The sequence below is a fragment of the Strix uralensis genome, chromosome Z, assembly GCF_047716275.1.
Source record: "Strix uralensis isolate ZFMK-TIS-50842 chromosome Z, bStrUra1, whole genome shotgun sequence".
In the NCBI taxonomy this organism is placed as follows: domain Eukaryota; kingdom Metazoa; phylum Chordata; class Aves; order Strigiformes; family Strigidae; genus Strix; species Strix uralensis.
This window is the reverse complement of record NC_134012.1, coordinates 37,714,908-37,733,880: the sequence shown is the minus strand read 5'-3', so window position 1 is coordinate 37,733,880 and position 18,973 is coordinate 37,714,908. Positions and strand designations below refer to the sequence as shown.

Here is an 18,973-nt window from a genome sequence, read left to right as displayed (position 1 = left end):
AAAGCAGATTCCCAGGGGACACTGCTAACCAGCTTCCTGGGCAGCTTAAAGTCTGCTCTCTTGAAATCCAGGATAGCAGCACTACTGTCCTTCTTTCTTGTTACACTGGAAGTTTTAAACTCAACTATTTCATGATCACTGTGGCCAAGACAGCCACCTACCATCACATCCCCCATAAGTCCTTTTCTACTGACAAAAAGCAAGTATAGGAGGGCATCCTTCCTAGTTGGCTCACCTGTGACAAGAAGTTGTCTCCTACAAATGTCACGAATTTCCAAGACCTGCCTGTCACAGCAGTACGATATTCCTAGTTATCTCTGGGAAGCTGAAATCTCCTGTAAGGACAAGGGCTACCCATCCAGAAGTTTATCCTAACTGCGTACAGAATAAATCATCAGTGCTATCAGAGTGGCTGAGTGAACAGCAGCAGACCTTGAAAATGACATCTGCTTTGTTTTCCATCCACTAATCCTCACCCAGAGGCTCTCAACCAGATTATCACTAACTGCAAGGGCTGTACAGTCATACCTCTCCCTTACACACAGTGCAACACCGCCACCTCACCTGCCCTGCCTATTCCTCCTGAACAGCCTGCAGCCCTGCACTCCAGCACTTCAGTCATGGGACTCATTCCACCACGTCTCACTAATACCAGTGACATCACAGATCTGGGAATGGACCGATGCTTCCAGTTTATCTTGTTTGTTTCTCATACTGTGTGCGCTGGTGTACAAGCACTTCAGATATGCTCCTAAACCCTCAGTGCTCCCTGGAGCTATGTTAGCATTGCCACCCTCAGGCAGTGCTATGCCATCTCTTGGCTTACCTTTTCTACTGTATGTCAGTGTAGTTTAATTCAGATGTTTATATACTGCTCCACTATGCAAACTAAAGCACAGAAAACTTCTCATCAGAGTTAAAATGCTAATACACATGCAAACTCAGATGAGTAGAGGTGTAAGTTAGTTTGAAACAGTACACTAGAGATGGCACCATTAAAACATGTGACATATTTGGCTTTGTTAGAGATTACTTAGAAGTCCACACAAATGGAAATGTCATGCACTGAGATACTGACTCAGTGACAACTGCCTTCAGTGAGTCTTTCTGCACATTCACCGTTGGACTGTCTTCTCAGTATACAGCTGCATACAGAGCAGGTAATTACCATTATTATACACTATTTCAGAAATACAAACAAGTACTGCGTTAATCCTCCACACACCTAATCGCTGAAGAAATGCTTAATCACTGTGGAAAGCACACTGTCACCCCACAGTAACCCTTGTTAGGTGAGAAAAGCCCATAAAGAAGTCAGAGGAGAATTTCTTCCACAGAGGAAATGTTATCAGTGCTGAAATTAAGAGAATTCTTGCAATGGGGTGTGGCTTCTAGATGTAGGGTGGTAACATTTCATGTAAACTGTCAAAATCAACAACGCTCTCACTAGTACTGCTTTAGAAGACATTAGGGACCAGTGCCCAAGCAATTATATTCAGTTGATTTTTGTCTGCTCTATTGAGGAGGATTGCTAAATACAAAATCCCCTTTAAGGTCTGTTTTAGCAAGATTGCAAAATGGAAAGGTTCTCTATTCCTTCAGAAAGAGAAGAGTATTAAATAAGGAAAATGGCAGGGGCTAATCTGTTTAAGATGGTAAAGGCAGAAAAGAGTTGCTGTACTGTCCCTTTCGCCTAGTGGCAGAGAAAAACTCTCCTTATGTGCAAAGGAGGGTAAAGGAGACAAGAACAGTTGTAAGTGGAATGAAAACTGCAACCATCCTGGAGGCGGGAACATAGCAGCTGTTAGGATCACTGACTTATTTCAATGATCTTGACAAAGCAGCTGCAAAATTGACAAGCACACCAACCCTTTCAGAAATGCTGCTCACATTATATACCTTTAATGTGTCGTCACTACTGCACAAAAGCATTGTGTTATTACTAAAAAAAAGGTTATCAGTTAAAAAATAATGCTCATTCAGAAGTCTGTTACACTAAAACATACTTTAGTACATAGGCTTCACTCAAACACATTTTACAAGTTTATTTTTTTTCCAGCCATTCCTACAAAGCTTCCGTGGGTTAAAGGAATAATCCACACTGGCTTTTGAGGCTCCCAGGTATTGGTAAAACAACTCAATTGAAACAACTGAATGTGTATTTCTAACTTAGATTCAGCACAGTTCAAACCATGCTAGGTAGTTTGTAAAAGAACACCCCATCAGTAAAAAACAAAATACTGTTTTTCATCTTATGAGTCTTTGGGAGGAGGTAAAAAGGATAAAAAAAATAACCAACCCAAACCATTCTGACAGGAAACCTCTCTGAAATTGGTCTTCTTGATGCTCAAGTAGTAGTATTATGCTTTCAACTATGAACAGGTTTCTTCACTGGGTAAGATATGACATGCAGCTACCATCCATAAGCTTTAGTCCACACTGCTTTCTTCTTGAACTCTGCAAAAGATCTCAAGGCCAGAAGTGTAACTGTGAAGACAAGGACAAATTACATTAATTTGTGCAGTCCACGCTAGAAAGGATGTGAGAGTATTCTCCCTAGTCATTTTACTGACACAGGTATAGATTCAGTTCTCCTTTTACTGACTCTTTTCATGACTTTTTCACTTTCTAGCCTGACAGTTTCTAATGCTACTTCTGCTGTTCACAAGGCACTTTAGTCTCTCCACCCCTCTGAAATGTGATGTTGTACTAGGCCTTTCAGCTGCTTTAGGGCATGTCTCCTGCTGCAATCATATCACATCATCTGCTAATTAGACCATCACTTTGAAGCAGCACATAGATCAACCAACACTGCAGAAAGTTTGAATCCAATGAGCAATGATTGAAGGGGAGATAGGAGGCACTGGGAAGGATAGAAGCACAAAGTACTATGTCTTAAGTCCTCTGTGCAGTTCACTGATTATAAATGCAATTCACTGATTCTGCAACTCACTCTGAAAGGATCACGCATTTAGGCAAAATTGAGTAACCAAACCAGTCGCATTCTAGTCATCCAGAAGGGAGTTTCATGTTCTAGTACTTAAAAGCAAAAAAAAGCAATGAAAAGCTCAAGGGAAACAATGACTCATCTTAATCAGGGCATACTGAGAATATACTGTGTGTATCAGAATCTTCTGGTGTACAGAGGAGATTCTCCAACAAGCCTTAGCATTGCTTCTGGTGGAGATCAGCAGACACAACAAAGGAATTTTGAAATTTATCAGAGAGTGACTAAAGATTGCAGACCCTCAAAACAAGACTAATTATCCTAGTAATACAAAGAACTTATAACCAGATTTCAAGAAGCCATGTTTAGATCCAACAAATCAGGGGATTCAAAGGAGGTACCTTGTGTTAATGGAAAGAAGCACAAGTACCCTCACTTCAGAGGATTTGCGGTGTCCTCTTCAAATGATTTACACAGACTGTATTCACAATCTGCATCTTTAGGTGAGCAATGAGGTGCATGCAAGGGCCACTGGCCATTACTGTAATTAAAAATATCATGTACTTCCCACCTTTCTTTACATACATCTTTTCAGCAACCCTCATTTCTCTATTCTTTCTTGTCAGACCACTCTGGTAGGCTGTCACTGCCCATCTTCTATCCCTTCCCCACAGTTCAGTCTTCAGTTGCACCTGAATAAATTGTTGTATTTTTTCTATTCTAGTACTGGAGGGTTTCCAAATAGTATGTTGCATTTTAAGGGTAACTTCAAAAACAATTGACAGATCTATCACTGAAATACGCTTGTAGGACCAGATGTACCTTTAGATCCTTTGGATCGTCAGTGGTACATCATAAGCATCAGCAGATGAAATAACAAGGAGGTGTTACACACAGGAATTATAAACTTACCTGTGAAGGTTTCCTCAAAGGCAAAATATAGCTCTCCTACATGTGTTAATTGTATGGATTCATCTCACTCTTTTTAACAACTGGATTTTGATCTGTACTGATAATTATAGAAAAATAAGGACCCAGTTAAAAATATCCTACCTTTCAGCAGGTCCATGGAAGACTTTGATAATGCTTCCTTAGGACTTTCCATCATACTGATCAGCCAGTCAATAAACTAAAGATTGAAATATAAAGGAAAATCTGAATTAAAAGAGCTTCTGTATCAGAACACCACAAATTATTTTCAGTTTGACAGGCAACATCTGATTGCTGCTAAACTCTTAGTTACCTAATCAGAGGCAGTGGCCAATCAAGCTTCTATCCAAATGCCCTAGAGTACGTCTTGCTGTCCGTGCAATTTCTCCTAGAGCTGGATTGGAAACTCCCTTTGTTCCTTCTCATTACCTCAGAAATAATTTTTTGTAATGAAGAAGACAGAGTATATAGTTTCCTTCCATCTTGCCTGACTGCACCTTTAAACTATTAATACAATACTTCCTTATCAGTCTTCTTGTCTAAATCTTTTACTGCAAATCCTTCAGAATTCTTACTGACTTTGTCCCTCTCTTGACGTCTCTCTTTTCTGGCAGCATAGGGTGCCTGGAGGACAATGTGGTATTTCAAACTTATCAGGATGATTTCAGGGAATAGTATCAAATTCTTTCCTAAAGCCCAACTAGGCACTTGCATATTAACAACCCACTCCTGCATTCCTCCCACATTCTGAATTTTAACTTCAGTAGTAACTCTGAGCACAGGAGTGTAGAGGAGACAGTCCTTAATGGATTCTGGTTTGCACAAAACAGCTAACTATTAATCTATAGGTTTATAACAGTAATTCCACATATCTCAACTACAAGCAGCCTACAGTAGGCTTGCCAAATGAGGCACAGTTTTCCACACTTATTTTCAACTTACACTTGAAAATAAAAGACACACTACAAACTGCACAGAAGATCTCTGACTGCCCTAAACTGCTGCTGAGGTGATGTTCAACCGCACCTACTGCAAGAGGATCTGTCTTTCAGTGTTTAAAAGACTGACTTGCTACCAGCAGCTGACAACTCTCCTCTCACAGATGTATGCTCTTAAGAGTTTGACTCCCAACACTGCAATGTTTTTTGATCTTCACAACTCTCACATTTTACTTAAGAAACTACATTAGGTCTTTTGAGACGTCATATCTGATTGCAAATAAAGAAAAACAAGATCACAAGTCAGATGCAATAGATATAGAGGAAATAACTGCTCCATCCAAGACTTGAGATGACTACTAAAAATGGGGTACTTTATAACTACATGCAGTTTTACCTTCTGTGTTTGTTCCTTCCAAGGCTCTTTAGTCAGCAAAAGGGAAATGCTGCTTGGAAGGAGAGTGAGAGTTTCTTGTACAGCAAGCCTGTCAGTGGGGTGCTTGCCAATGTAATCCTCAGATAATTCTGGTAATACCATTCGGTGCTTCCATGGTAACCACTCAGCACTGAGACCAAGCAGCAACGGTGCACCATGGTCAGCCCAGGCCACCACAGAAGCTGCAAAGAGCCACAGGAAGAAATCTATGCACTAAACAGGAAAGAGCCAAAAATACACTTTATTAGATGAGCAATACAGAAGGGGGGAAAAAAACCCAATTAAAAAAAAAAAAACAAAAAAACCCCAAAACCCCAGATGGTGGCTTGCTTTTCAAGACAATCATCTGAAAATTCAGCTAACATTCAAAATGCAAGAACTAAAAAGTTCTCAATACTGTCTTATGCTCAAGCCTTTTTCTAAACGCCAAATCAAACTAAAATATCTACAGAAAGAAAAGCAAAACCACACTCTTCTAAAATCATCCTTTAGATTAAAGCTGATCCACATTTCGTTTAAAATGGGGAAATAACTTCTTTACAGCAAGCTGACTGTCAAGGGAAATTGGAGATGGTCACCTTTGTGGTGCTACAAATGGTTGGGAACTATTGCAGCAATGGAACAAATGCCTTTCTGATCTAAGTGGCAGCTTATTTTATGTCTTCAACCAGAAGACTTAAACAGCTGAACAGATGTAACATGAACAATACTAAGTTCCCTAAAACTGTCCAAGCCCTCTTAGAAGCAGCAGCTGGACAATTTTGACCTGCTTAGACAGTTCTACCGGTGAATTCAAATTTTTCCTTTAATTGTTCTAAATGCAGTAAATTTGAAGCAATGATTTCCTTTAGTGACCTTTAGCTTCTAACAATTTGTATGTCAGGGTTAAAGTAAGAATTTTAAATACACATACACTCAAAAAAATTGAAAATAATTTTTCTGCGGAGGTAAGATGACAATCTTCTAAAATATAAAAGCATGGGGAATAAAACTTAATTTCTGAGATAGAATGTGAAATACATAAAAACTTCCTTTTTTTCCCAAAAAAGTTTAAAATTATTTTCACAGCATGTACCTCTTTAAGATCAACATTTTCTAAGGGCGTTGACTTGTATGCTAAATTTCTGATGTAGCCCATCAGGTCTAGCAGCCAGTCCATTCTTTGCAACACTCCTAGAAGAAGAACAAAAGCATTTACTCACATAAAACACTAGAATGTACCGTTTTTCATTAAAAGGCAAGCATAGGGAATCACTATAGCAACAAAGTACTGACTGCGGAAAAAAAACGATCACCAATACCACTATCACATTTGATTCAGGGTTGCCAATGACAGAAGGCATGCGGGCACTTAAACAGTACCAAAACTTTGCTTAAAATGCAGGCAACACACTCAACACACAGAACAAGGAATGCTGAGCAAGAAATAATTTGCATAATGGCAGCCTGCAGGTCCCACTAACTCAGTCTGCATATGTGACCACTACAGAATCCTAAAGCCTCCCCAAAGTTTTTGCCCCAGTCATCTAAGTCTAGCACTGATGTCCCTGTATGCCAGGCAAGAATGTGGGGAGTGCTGTGAAAATCCTTCTACAGTGCAGAGAGGATCAGTCAAATACAGTCAAGGCATGCAAATAAAATCAGCCCTCAATCCAAGAATGAAACATATTTCATTGATTCAGATCCTGCTGACCAAAATCCATTCCACCTCCTACAAAATAATAACCATCCTCACCTTCAAGACCATGTCACTTCATACAATACCATTTCCTTGTACTCTTTACATGTGTCCCCTCTTTCATGTTGCTTCCTGCAGCCTCACTTCACTCATTCAAAACTCACTACTGTTTGAAGTTCTTCAACCACACCTGGCAGCTAAGACATCTAGCAATATAATGCTTTGAAGTAGTTCTGTGAACACAGGCAGCCAAAGATCGTTCTGCCATGCAAAATAAGGAGGCCAAAATTCTTGCCTCCCCCTCTGTTCCTGCTTCTTCCTCCTTTATCTTCCTGTGTGATTCTGCTACTTCTCTTGCATCAGCTCCAGTCCATTATCAGACCCTTAACTGAGCCAAGCCTACTCAGTAACACACCAGATAACTATCTGGTATGGTTATGAAGAGGCAGAAGGGCAATTTGTTTCCTGTGTCGAGTTCAGAAAAGCAAGCTATCTCCTTGGTTCAACCAGTCTCACAGGAACATGCCCCTACCTACTGTGTCACATACCAGGAAGTCAGACACTAAATCCAGAGGTTAGCAGAGTTGCACTATTACACTATTAGTATGTACATTTTTAACATTAACTTACACTGAAAGTCTACAAAGACTAGGAAACACAGATCTAGTCAAAACTCTGGTCTGCAAACAACCTGGCTGAGATAAATGACTTGTAGCTCATCCACAGAAAAAGAACTGGAGAAAAACATAGCAGCAATGTTTGATACATGTATTTGAAGAGCAGAAAAATTCTGAAGATTGAGTAGTTTCTAATATGGAGAAATTTGGAAACACTTAGGTTTCCAAATCCACATCTTAAAATTATTTTAAAAGCATCAGTGTAGGTCCACTGATATCTGTTTATTTTATTGTTGATTCTTCTTTAAGCCTGACCTTACCTGTGTTTTCATGGCTCACAATACGAGCATGATAGAAACATTGCAAGAGCAACCATAAAATATCTTCTTTCTCGTGATATCGTGCCACAGTATCAATCACGGCCATCAAGTTCATCAGAGGCAGTCTGCCTTGAGAAATTAAATACACTTTTGTGAATGTGGCCTTCTGTATATTGTTCTGCAAATGCAATTAAAAAACATGTTAAAGTAAAATATACCTTTCCTGTGGGAACAGCAGATGCTGCATTTCCCTTTATAAAAAAAGGGGAGAAATTTTTTTATTATCTAGCAGGCTCATTTTTCTTCAAGACAAATTATGAAACAGAAGACTGTACATATTACTTTAATTTTACACGCTTCTAAATAGTCCAGTAAAGTGCAACTCAGTAAAGTCTGACTGTTTTCATACTGCTTTAAATGTTACATTCCCCTCCTCAAGTCTTCTTGCAAGACAGATTCATTGCAGTGACAAAATGTTTTTCTTAAATTGTCTTTCCAGTGTGGTAATAAGAACTCAAAGATACAAGGAAATGACAGTTTACCTTCCCTAGCCTATTTAAATGCTTGATTCTCTAGTGAATCTGCCAGTAAACAGAACAATATGGTTTTATGTCACAGATGTTTGTTTATAAACCATCAAGTCCTTCCAAGACAGGTCATTTCCTTAGCATTTCAGCTGCTAAGAATTCCACTGCTAATTGATTCCATGGTTAGCTAGAAGCTCAAAGCTTTTTTATTCCACTGTCAGCCTCAGCCATCTTGTCCACCAGGAAACATTCTGAGTGTGAATGCAAATATAGTACATTAATTCAAGAATGAAAGGTTGTTCAGTCAAAGTATTTCACTTTAACAGAAGCAAGGATCCACCAGTTCAAGCACAGCTCATCACCAAGATGCATTTACAGTTTCAAGTAGCTGGTTATGTTAACCAAAGAGGACTATGGTCTGCTGTTGGCACCATTGGTCTCGGATTCAGAAGACCTAACACCATTCCTGTTCTGCTAACAGAGCCCTGCCTGAACTCGACCAAGTTACTTAGACTTCCTCTTCTTAGTTCAAAGCTCCCAGGTGAAACCAGTAGTATTTCAGTCGCCTTGAGAAAGTTTTGGATATGGGCTTTTATCACTTTTGCTTCTCTCTGCTACCTGCAAATTAGAGACACTCTTACTTGCATGGCAGATAAAACTATCAATGCTCCCAAGGGGTTAAAACACTCTGGTGACAGGAAAAATGGTAAGGCATGCTTGTTTCATGTGATTTGGTGATAAAAGACCAGGATTAGAACATCGTTACCTTAGAGACCTGGACAATGCGATCAATCTCTGAATCGGGCATTTCCGAGAGACATTTTGCTACATCAATATACATCTCGAGTTTACCTCTCTGGAAACAGAAAAATAAATGCATGTTTAGACGTATACATGTATACTTCCAGGTTGCTTTACCATTAAAATTGGTGAGTCCAGGAACTTTGTTAATGATCCTGATGAATATTTAATCTAGTCTCTAGCCTCATTTTATTAATTTTATTTTAGAAATTCTGTATTTGCTGGGGACTTCAATGTACTTAATTACTAAGGAATAATGGTATTTGAAAACTTTCAAAGAGTTAATTTTATTTTAAATGGAAAAGTGTCCTTCCTTGGAGTTATTTTCTGTAGCTAGGTAGTTTCTTTAAATCACTGTGAGAAGCTGAATCCTCTGCGGGGGAATAAAAACCCCGTCTGATTGTTCTCTGGTTCTGTTTCAGTAACATTTATTTCAGTACTAATACGGTATTTTTCCATTAGCAAATCATTTATGAGGGAAAATAGTACATTAAATTGGTTTCACAACTTAGTCATATTGTAAATAATACCCGAAAGTAACTTAAATTGAAATTATGCAGACACCTTAATGACTATCACTAAAAATTTCACATCTATTTCATGTTTCAAATCTGATGGGTGACTACAAAAAGATGGGACTTACCATCAGTAAAAATATCCAGTTACAATGTTCATACACCTCATACTTATTCCTTACCTGAACCTCATTTGGTAGAAGCTCAAATATTTTCTCCACAGCCTGGCACAGAAAGCTCCAGCAGTACTGGGCAGGGTTTGGAAGCTGCATTGCCTGCACAAGCCCTTGTAAAACACACTGGCAAATTTCTGGGTTTTTTGTGTGATTCTTCACTTCAAACTGTTGTATCAAAACCACTTCTGTAAAAGACTGTAGTTTGTCTTCTGCAACATGTTTCATCCACAAAGGCAGGGACATGAAAAGGTATTTTTGGGTTTTCATCTGAAAAGCAAAAACTTTTGCATAATTTCATATTCTAGCTCTTCACCGACCTTCAACTATTGTTATAAAGGATGGAAGTGGCTCAAACACCACTTCAAAAAAGCACTCAAAGTCATAAATACTTCTCAATTCTTCTTCTCTCTTTTGAAGAATTGCTTGAATTAAAAAGAGTTCAAACATGTCAATATTCTATCTTCCTTAAAAACTGAGGAACTTCCTTTCAATGAAACCTAGATATCATGTCTCTTATTGACTGGACAATTGTGATTTCTCTATACGGTGCCCACCACATTCCTACATAAAGCATACAGACTGACTAGACAGTCAAGGACACAAATACGGTACTCCTAGCACCGTTAATATTGCTAGTTAGTGAGGAAGAATGAATAATTACCCACCCTGTAGCTGAGCTCATTCTGTGCTCTCAAATCCCCACTGCAGTGAGAAACCGGTACTCAGAAATAAAATCTTTCTTTTTTTGGTATCTTTACAACTACGTATCTTAAAATTGCCACCAAGTGTTTATATATTTTTGAAGACTAATGAGTTAAAAACTCCAAGACAAAAACACCCCTTGAAGAGCTGGAAAAGATCAAAGAGATCCACAATGGATTTTCTGAGAATTGTCATGAACCTGCTCCTCAACTTGTATAAACTGACAGAACTGCACAGTCAAGTGCACTGTGGGATTCAGGGAGTTTACATACTGTATCATGGAGTCCATGTTGTACCTCTGTAAGAAGAACTGCACTGTAGTGGAGTATAAGCTCAAATTTGATTGTACTATAGGTTAGTCTATTGACTGTCTACAGAATTAAGGCAAGGTTTTCAAGAAGTAACACATTTTACTAGATCAGGAGACACTGCTGGAAGAAGCAGGCAAGCTTATGGACAGACAGGTTGGACTTAGTTTTCTAAGACTATCAGCTGGTATAATAAAAGATAACTTCTTATGTGCCATGCCTTCTTACATCTCTAAGTCATCAGAGCTATGGCATGAAACGAGAGGGAGCAAAAAGGTCTTAAGCAATCTATGTAAAACCAGTGTAGCAGATTTTGAGTCTACCTTGAATTTCAAGGCCCCAGAACAGCCCTTCTCTCACCATCAGTATTTGCTAAACAATACTTCTGCAGAATTCTGAACCCAGTAATCCTTTTCTGGTGAGACATCCTAAGCATCATTACTGAGGAATCTTACAGGTGAGAGGTGCTGAGGTCCCACAGATTTTCTGACATACATACACTGAGACTGTAGACAAGGGGAGGCGCCACCCACATCCCCAAAAGCATTGTTGCATTTTGAGATGACTGGGCCTGTGTCACAGCCAGTTGAAGGCAGAGATGTTTTACTTCATCACCTAAACCAGAAGAAAACAGAGTTATGAAGAAGTTACTTGCACTTTAAATTTGTTCTCAACTCATAAAATAAAGGAGGGTTATTGTTCTGCTAGAGCACTAGATTAAAATTCGCTTTTCTAGAGATGCTGCTTAAAGCTTTTAACACATACATGTTAGAAGTCTCCTCTTCCCATTCATGCATTTTCAGCAAGAAATCTCAGGATTTGTCCAAGTTCATTTCAATTCACTCAAGAATAAAAATGTGGGAATGGTAAAAAAAGTAAGAACTAAAAAACTCCTTGTCAAATAAAAAGAAGATTTAATCTAATGAGTCAATATTCCTTCCTTCTAAACATAGAAGTAATTAGCATTTGTTCACATATTTCTACTCTTCCATGTACCCCATGTTCATATGTCACAGAACAGAGGTCAGTCACTGTTACTGCTGTGGGTGTTTGGTGGCAGCATTCTCCAGGTTAACACGCAGAAAGACCTTACTGTGCATAGAGATTATGATGGTTATGGAATATTGATGTTTTTTTTCTTTAAAGTCCCCTTAATGACTGGTACAGCAAAGATTTAAGAGTCTAGTATCAGGCTCTTCAAAATAAAATATCTTATACGAGAAGTCATTTGCAGAACTTGGAAAGGGTGAAATTGTAACAAGAGACTTTGGTAAGTAATTCAAAAATTCTCTCTCAATAGCTTGAACTGCTAAGACACAGATTATGATTTGCCTATGCCTCCACTTCAGAGCTCTACTGAATAAAAAACAGGTACTACTTCAATCATGCTATATGGTTTCTGCTCAACAACAACTGCAATAAACCTTGTAAGATGGGAAAGCAATCCGTTGTCTTCAATGTTTACAGATGAACAAATCTTCACAGTAGAATTTATGAAACGTTTAAGGTTCATAAAAACAGACATGGGTAAGTGACCTACAGAATCGCGCATATAGTCTAATTTTCATAAAAATATTCATGATATAGCTCTTCCAGGAAGAAGTGTGTTAGAGTGCCACATTTCTAGGTGGACTGTTAGGTCGTAATACAACTGTTCTGCATTATACTTTCTAGCACAACATGAATGTTGCTCATTAGCACACAGCAAAACCTGCATATAATCTAGAGAAGGGTGTGCAACTTCCACAACACTAGAGTGGGGACAGTCAAGAGAAATTATGTATAAAAATGCAGACGATGATGCTGCCTGCAGTCAATAAAAACATAGCCGCAAAACCGATGTACTGTTTCCTCCGGAATTCCCCTGATTTACAAAAGTAAGACTCCTAAGTGAAAAACAGGAATACAAAAATCCCCCATACATTTAACAAGTTTCAGCTATTCATAAGGTTGCACACAAATTTGCATCAGCATGGACTGCAGAGCTCAGTACAGGAAATTCTTTCACTTACTCTTACAAAAGGCTTTAGAGTTAATTGCAAGAAACCCAAGTAAACAGAAGTTGCAGCTCAAGTATAAGCAAAAATGTTTAATGTGTAGCCAAATCTTTCGGTATCTAGCAAGAAGTTGTTCCTTATATGACAGTTCCATGAGTTCTAGTGCTTATACACTAAGTATAAAGTAAATAAACACCAGAAAGAAAAAAGAAACAACCTTCCACATTCTGGGCTCTACCATCAATTTAAACACAACAGCACTTGCCCAACCCAACTGCAAAAGAATCTGCAGGGTCAGTAATAACAGTTACATAAACCTGGAGAAACAAAACTCACTGGAATCAAACAAGGGAATACGGAACTTTGCACAGTAAGTTTGTTGGGTTTTTTTTAAGGAAATGAGTTTGGAACTCAGACACTTTTATCAACCAAAACAGGCACTGACAGATATCCTGAGCAGAAAAATATTATACAAGCTGTCCAACACAATACTTCAGGATCAAAGTTACTCTCCAGCATGAAAAATAAATGTTCTTAGAAGCACTGACAAAATCAGGATCATGATGGAGAAAGGGATATGCTTTTCTCTGTCACCCTGTGTAATTTACTAAAAAGTATATTTCAGATTAGTGATAGCTAGATGAACTACAGAGAAGTTCAAACTTGTGATAAAGTTGCCTGCAGCCTCTGAAACAGGCACCAGACCAGCATTTAGTGGGTACTGAAAGTAAGATACAATTAGTTGAGTTTCATGATGGGCTCTTCTTACTGTAAATAGTTCAAATGAAAAATTCAGTCAAATTTCACCAGTGTTTTAGGGAACTTCCAATACTGCTCCAAACTTCTCCGCTCTGATCTTCTCTAATCTTGAGTTAAAACAGTGTCCACACGGTGATCACAAATACATGCTTGCAAATGTTAAAAAGTTGGTCTTGAAAGCAAACACTTCAATCCCTGCAATAACTTCAAGCCATGAAGTGGGCTCTAAAGTTTGTGAAAGCTGTGTTAGTAAAGAAGTCTTGTGACAAGTACAAAAGAGTTAACAGAAAACTATTAATCTTACCAAAGTTTAGCCTCATCAAAGGAGAAAGAATGGATGCCCAGTTCACAGGTGGATACTGATGGCTTTCTCCAACTAATGCAATGGGTGCCAGAGCTACTTTCACCAGCTCAGCTGGGACAGATTCGGGGCCTACAACAGAAGACTCAATCAGGAGTGTGAATTTTACACACACATATTTAGCTACACAGTTCAGGAAAAAGATGTGAATGCTGCACTGAAGACCCATCTGTAGTGAAGAACTGAAAAGCATTATAAAATCAGTGTTATTTCTTTTTGTATCTGAGAATTATCTCCTGTTTGTAATCAACAGTTGTATTTTTAATATTAATGTCCTATCAAAAAAGGCTATTTGCTACTGATAAATAGAAACTTTCTGGTTCCTTCTCCTTGAACCCATTTATGAGTTAATTACACATATTCCTCATCTAGTAGGGTAGTATTTTTGCCTTTGTTCACAGGAGAACAGTGAAGTTTTCTGACACTGTTTTCCTTCCCCATCCTGTAGGTGCAGGCCACCAAAACTGTCAGACAAGTGTTAACCTTCGCTACATACTATGTTACTTAAACACAAGGAGTTAACTCTGTGAAAGTCCTCCTGGAGGCAAGGCATGGACAATTTTTATCTTCACTGAAAGCAAAGCCTGCTTCATAGGACAGCAGTGAGCTCATTTAGCTCCACACAGGAATAAGCTCCTCTGCTTTATCTCCCTTAAGCCTGTACTCCAAGACATCTCTCTATTACTAGCACTCCTCATGCAAGATCATACTTTCTTCAAGTTCCTTTGCATTTGTCACACATAGCAGTAACCCATTTGAATACCACTCTGGTACAGAGAGAGTCTTAATCCAGGATCATGGAAATAAGGGGCAGCATCAAGTTTGCCTGATGATGGAGTATTCCTGAGGATACATGCTAACACACAGTAATTTCACCTTCATTCCACAGGGAAGATATATCATCTCACAGACACAGAAGGAAGGGGAAAGGGTTTAAAAAGTCATGAAAATTCAGTGGAGAAAATTAAAGCGGTAACTACACAATTCTACCTTGTCTTTTTGAGTGTTATCCAATTTTTTGTTTGAGATTAAATATACCACATTACTGAAGTTCAAATCAGTATTTAGAGAAGGTCTCTTAGCAAATAAAAGTGGGTTATTAAGGTCACCCTTTACAGGCATGACAAACTCCCAGATGGATACTGTAGTTTGATCCCTTCTTACCTTTCTTTCCAGCTTCAATGGCAAAGTCAATAGCTGCCCTGATAAAGCTGTTTTCAGGCAAGTAGCTAAAATCTGGAGGAACTGTGAAGATAAAAACACTGTTTATATACTAAACCATGTCAGCAGAAATTATAACCTCCAGCTCCTATGTAAATTCAAAGGCCAAACTGAGCTATGCTTGAGCTAACTAATTCTGTAGATGACTCAAAGCATTCAGACCACAAGATTATTGATAGATGCAGTGACCTTTCCACTTTTAAGGCAAGCTAAACTTTTGTGTTGGTGAGAGGTGCCAAGTGTGAAAAAACAAATTCACTCACCAACTGAAAAGCCAGGGATAAGAACTTCCTTCAAATGTGAGCAGCCACTGCAAGTCAGACTTTAAAAGTGAGAGCTTCAAAAGCTTAGTAATTTTAATAAAACAGAGACATTCCATATGTATTCAACCTCAGGCACGTGCGCCAAGATTATACAAAAGTAGAACTCCAAGAAGCTTTTTTCCTGTAATGAGGAAGTTTGTCTACACTTCATATTATTTGTTCTCATCTTGGTTCACACTGAAGTGAACAGCTTCCACTTCATTAGTTCCCTCCTATTACTAGTATTTCATCAATGGTGTAATCCTACCTGTATTTTATCAACAGATATTGAAACAACACCAGAAGGTAATGGTGTATTGACAGAATACGAATTTCTGTGCTAACTGCTACACTGAAATGGCACAGAACACTGGTTTTTGACTTCAGCTAACCAGAGAAGATTTCTAGAAAAATACTTTTGAAAATTTGGTTTGCTCTTGTTACGGACCAGTTTTTAAGTCTTGGCTTTTTTATACAGTGCAAAGTGCTCAAACAAAGAGTAGACTAATCAGTTCTCAGGGCATGGAGTGCATAATGTAGATGTGAAACACATGTGCCATATGCAGTGTAAAACTTCTCTACAATTTATTCTATAAAAGAATGAAGACAGGAGCAATATACAAGTTTGACCAGAACAACACAGAACCTTACCTTGATCCTGCAAGTAAAAATCAGCACACTGATTACTGCTTCATGTTCCAGCCTTTAGGTCTGACACACAGGACCATGAGATCTTTCATCCAAAAGCTATTATGTCATTTAATAGGGCTGCAGTGTCTAGTCTGTATTGTCTAATGTGTCCCTTGCTGCCTTTTTAGCTAGGTGCTACTTTTAGATGTTCTTTAAGCAGCAATAATGAAGCATCTTACCAGATGCCCTGTTCTGGGTAGAAGACGAACAGGACATATAAAGGCATCCCAACAGTACTGCTGCATTTGTCTGAAGGCCAATCTGCCCCGAAAAACTGATTACCTGTTGGGACAATAAACCACTAGTTAGACAAACTTCCCTACGTTGCCTTACTGAAGCTGGACACAGACATTACAGAGTTTCTTTAAACAGACTTGGTCTGTTTCTGCAAGGTGTCAGAGTACTCTAGTGCATTATCCAAAACAGGAAACAGAGGCTACCCTCTTACCTGTGTAAGGGTTCTGATAACTTCATTCAGCTTACTTTGAAACTGGGAGGACTGAATGCTCTCAGATTTCAGCTGTCAGAGAAAAAGAAAAAAAGAAATTATGTGGATATGGGAAAAAAAGAAACAGCAAAACAGAGAACAGGTACTGAAAAGACATTACATCTGCACACGTGCCTTTTTGTAGGGGAGTGGAGAAGAAAAGAAGAAAGTCTACCTGGCTGTAAACTTTTCCCTAGTGGGACTGCACATGGGCTATATGATGGGAAAACAGAACCGAGCCCATTTTAAACACTGTAACTCTAACCCACTTGGTTCATGTCCAATACAACTCACTGTTGCATAAATGGGATGCCCTAGTATATAACCACTGCTGTAAGGATGCAGCGGATGTCATTCCATCTTGCCTTCTAGACAAATTTCTAGAAGAGATATAGGTACCATTTGCTTGCACATTCTCACCTGTATCATGCCTCCTTCAGAGCCCACCAGTGCAACCAGCCCACTGACAGCAGCCAGACGCTGCATTGTGGGAGAACCCTAGAAGTGTAATTCACAATCAGTGAGTTAATGCAGTCATACAACACTACTGTAAGACAAAACACTTGTTTCTTCCAACCTAAAAACCATGACTGCTATCACCTGTACACCTCAGCCCAAGAACCTTTTCAAGTTAGAATTCAGAATGCTGGATAATTATTCATCCCTCTCTTGGTGAATGAAGGCTTTATATGGAGCTTCCCCCAACTTGCCCTCCAATCTGAAATCATCATCTGTTTCTCCCTGACATATCACTTTCTTCTAGCACAGTCTGTATTCCACAAAATATGTCAGTGCAATTCAACTCTGAAGCACTGTTTCTTTATTGATACATACATTCAGCTGCAATCTTAATGTGTAAGTTTAGAGTTTGATTTCAAACACACAGTTTTTGTTACAATGAGATTATTGTAACAACTAAGGCACTATAATGACCCTTCTGTCAATCTAATTTTGATAAGTTGCACCTAATTTCACAAGACATCTTCATTTAATAACCTAGACTTGATGCTTGGATATTGCTCCAAACTAGTAAAGATGTCCAAATTGAAATCTCACTGACACAAGCATTTCCCATAAATCATCCAAACAGAAGAGAAACTTTTTTTTCCTTTAGCAAACAGCCCAAAGATATACTTTTGCTTCCAAATATCAATCAAACAGCACACTCAGATAGTCCTAACTTTTCCTAGCTTGACTTCTGCAGAAGCAAGGAAAATTATGTCCCTACTGTCCGTTTAAAATCACACCACCACCACCCCTGGCAATAAACACAATATGAATTCAATCTCCTTTACCTCTGCAAGTACAATTTTTATCCAGGCTGGCACTAGTCTGTTACTCAGGTCTTCGGCCTTCCCATGACCACAAGCTGACAATCCATGTACTGCTGCACCCAGAGCTAAAGCAAAACCATGGGTCTGTAAGGTGAAAAATACACATTAAAAAACATCTTCCAAAGGATTCTGTATTCTTTTTAATATTTATTATTAAAACATTACTTAAACATTTATTATTTCCCAATAATTAGAAGTAATGTCTTTGTATAAAATACTGGATGCTTTCTTATTTCAAGTATTTTTCTCATGTCAAGTGACAAAGAATCTTCTGAGATTAAATACTAATCTTTGGCACACAGATTTCTCTGAAGCTTTTACTTTAGAGCAGACTTTCTGATACAAAGATAAAAAGCTGTAGCAAAGGTAGTTTGTTTTGATTTTCTACTTTCCAGATAAAAATTTTAAACAGTGGTTAGTATAATAGCAGGCTTTGATTCAAAATTACTGCCTTTTTTTTTTTTCCTTTGTCTCTGGCAATCATTTAACAAAAAAGAACATAAACTGAAATATGGATATTATTTTCGGCATTTTTAGAGAGTAACCCTAGGACACTAGGGATGAAATAGACACCTGGAGGCAGCTGTTGTTGTGGCTATGATGCACTGGAGGCTAAGAGAAACCACAGTAGATGTATTTTCCTACCAAGAAAAATAATCTAAAGAAACACATTATAAAAGAGACAAAAATTGGAAGGATGCAGGGACTAAAGACATGATGAACTCAAAACTTCCCCTCTAAATGAAATCAAACATACAAAATCTGGTTTTATCCCGCTATCTGGTAATTGCTATACATGTGTAGACAACGCATCAATGGAGCAAGTGGTAATCTTGGTAATTGCATGGTATCCACAACACACTCAATATTAATTACTGCTGAAAGCAGATCAATATAATTTTCTTGAAGTTACAGTCTGGGTAAAGC

The 18,973-nt window shown here is 38.5% G+C and overlaps 1 protein-coding gene across 7 annotated transcripts in view; it reads right to left on the bottom strand.

The window, feature by feature from the left end:
* Positions 1-2,030: 2,030 nt before the first annotated feature.
* FOCAD (focadhesin) overlaps positions 2,031-18,973 on the bottom strand; it is a 132,820-nt gene continuing 115,877 nt past the window's right edge. For 4 of the 7 annotated variants that reach the window (XM_074857087.1, XM_074857086.1, XM_074857088.1 and 1 more), the window contains 14 exons: positions 18,008-18,130; positions 17,133-17,210; positions 16,674-16,745; positions 16,405-16,507; positions 15,177-15,257; positions 13,956-14,084; positions 11,395-11,510; positions 9,892-10,152; positions 9,160-9,249; positions 7,867-8,044; positions 6,327-6,424; positions 5,213-5,464; positions 4,001-4,076; positions 2,031-2,487 (listed from right to left, as the gene is read on the bottom strand). In XM_074857087.1, the coding sequence (XP_074713188.1) occupies positions 2,414-2,487; positions 4,001-4,076; positions 5,213-5,464; positions 6,327-6,424; positions 7,867-8,044; positions 9,160-9,249; positions 9,892-10,152; positions 11,395-11,510; positions 13,956-14,084; positions 15,177-15,257; positions 16,405-16,507; positions 16,674-16,745; positions 17,133-17,210; positions 18,008-18,130 (1,731 nt within the window). In that variant the 3' untranslated portion in view covers positions 2,031-2,413. Of the gene's footprint in view, positions 2,488-4,000; positions 4,077-5,212; positions 5,465-6,326; positions 6,425-7,866; positions 8,045-8,193; positions 9,012-9,159; positions 9,250-9,891; positions 10,153-11,394; positions 11,511-13,955; positions 14,085-15,176; positions 15,258-16,404; positions 16,508-16,673; positions 16,746-17,132; positions 17,211-18,007; positions 18,131-18,973 lie in introns of those variants that run through there. The other 3 variants (XR_012627224.1, XR_012627225.1, XM_074857090.1) reach the window with 3 other exon arrangements.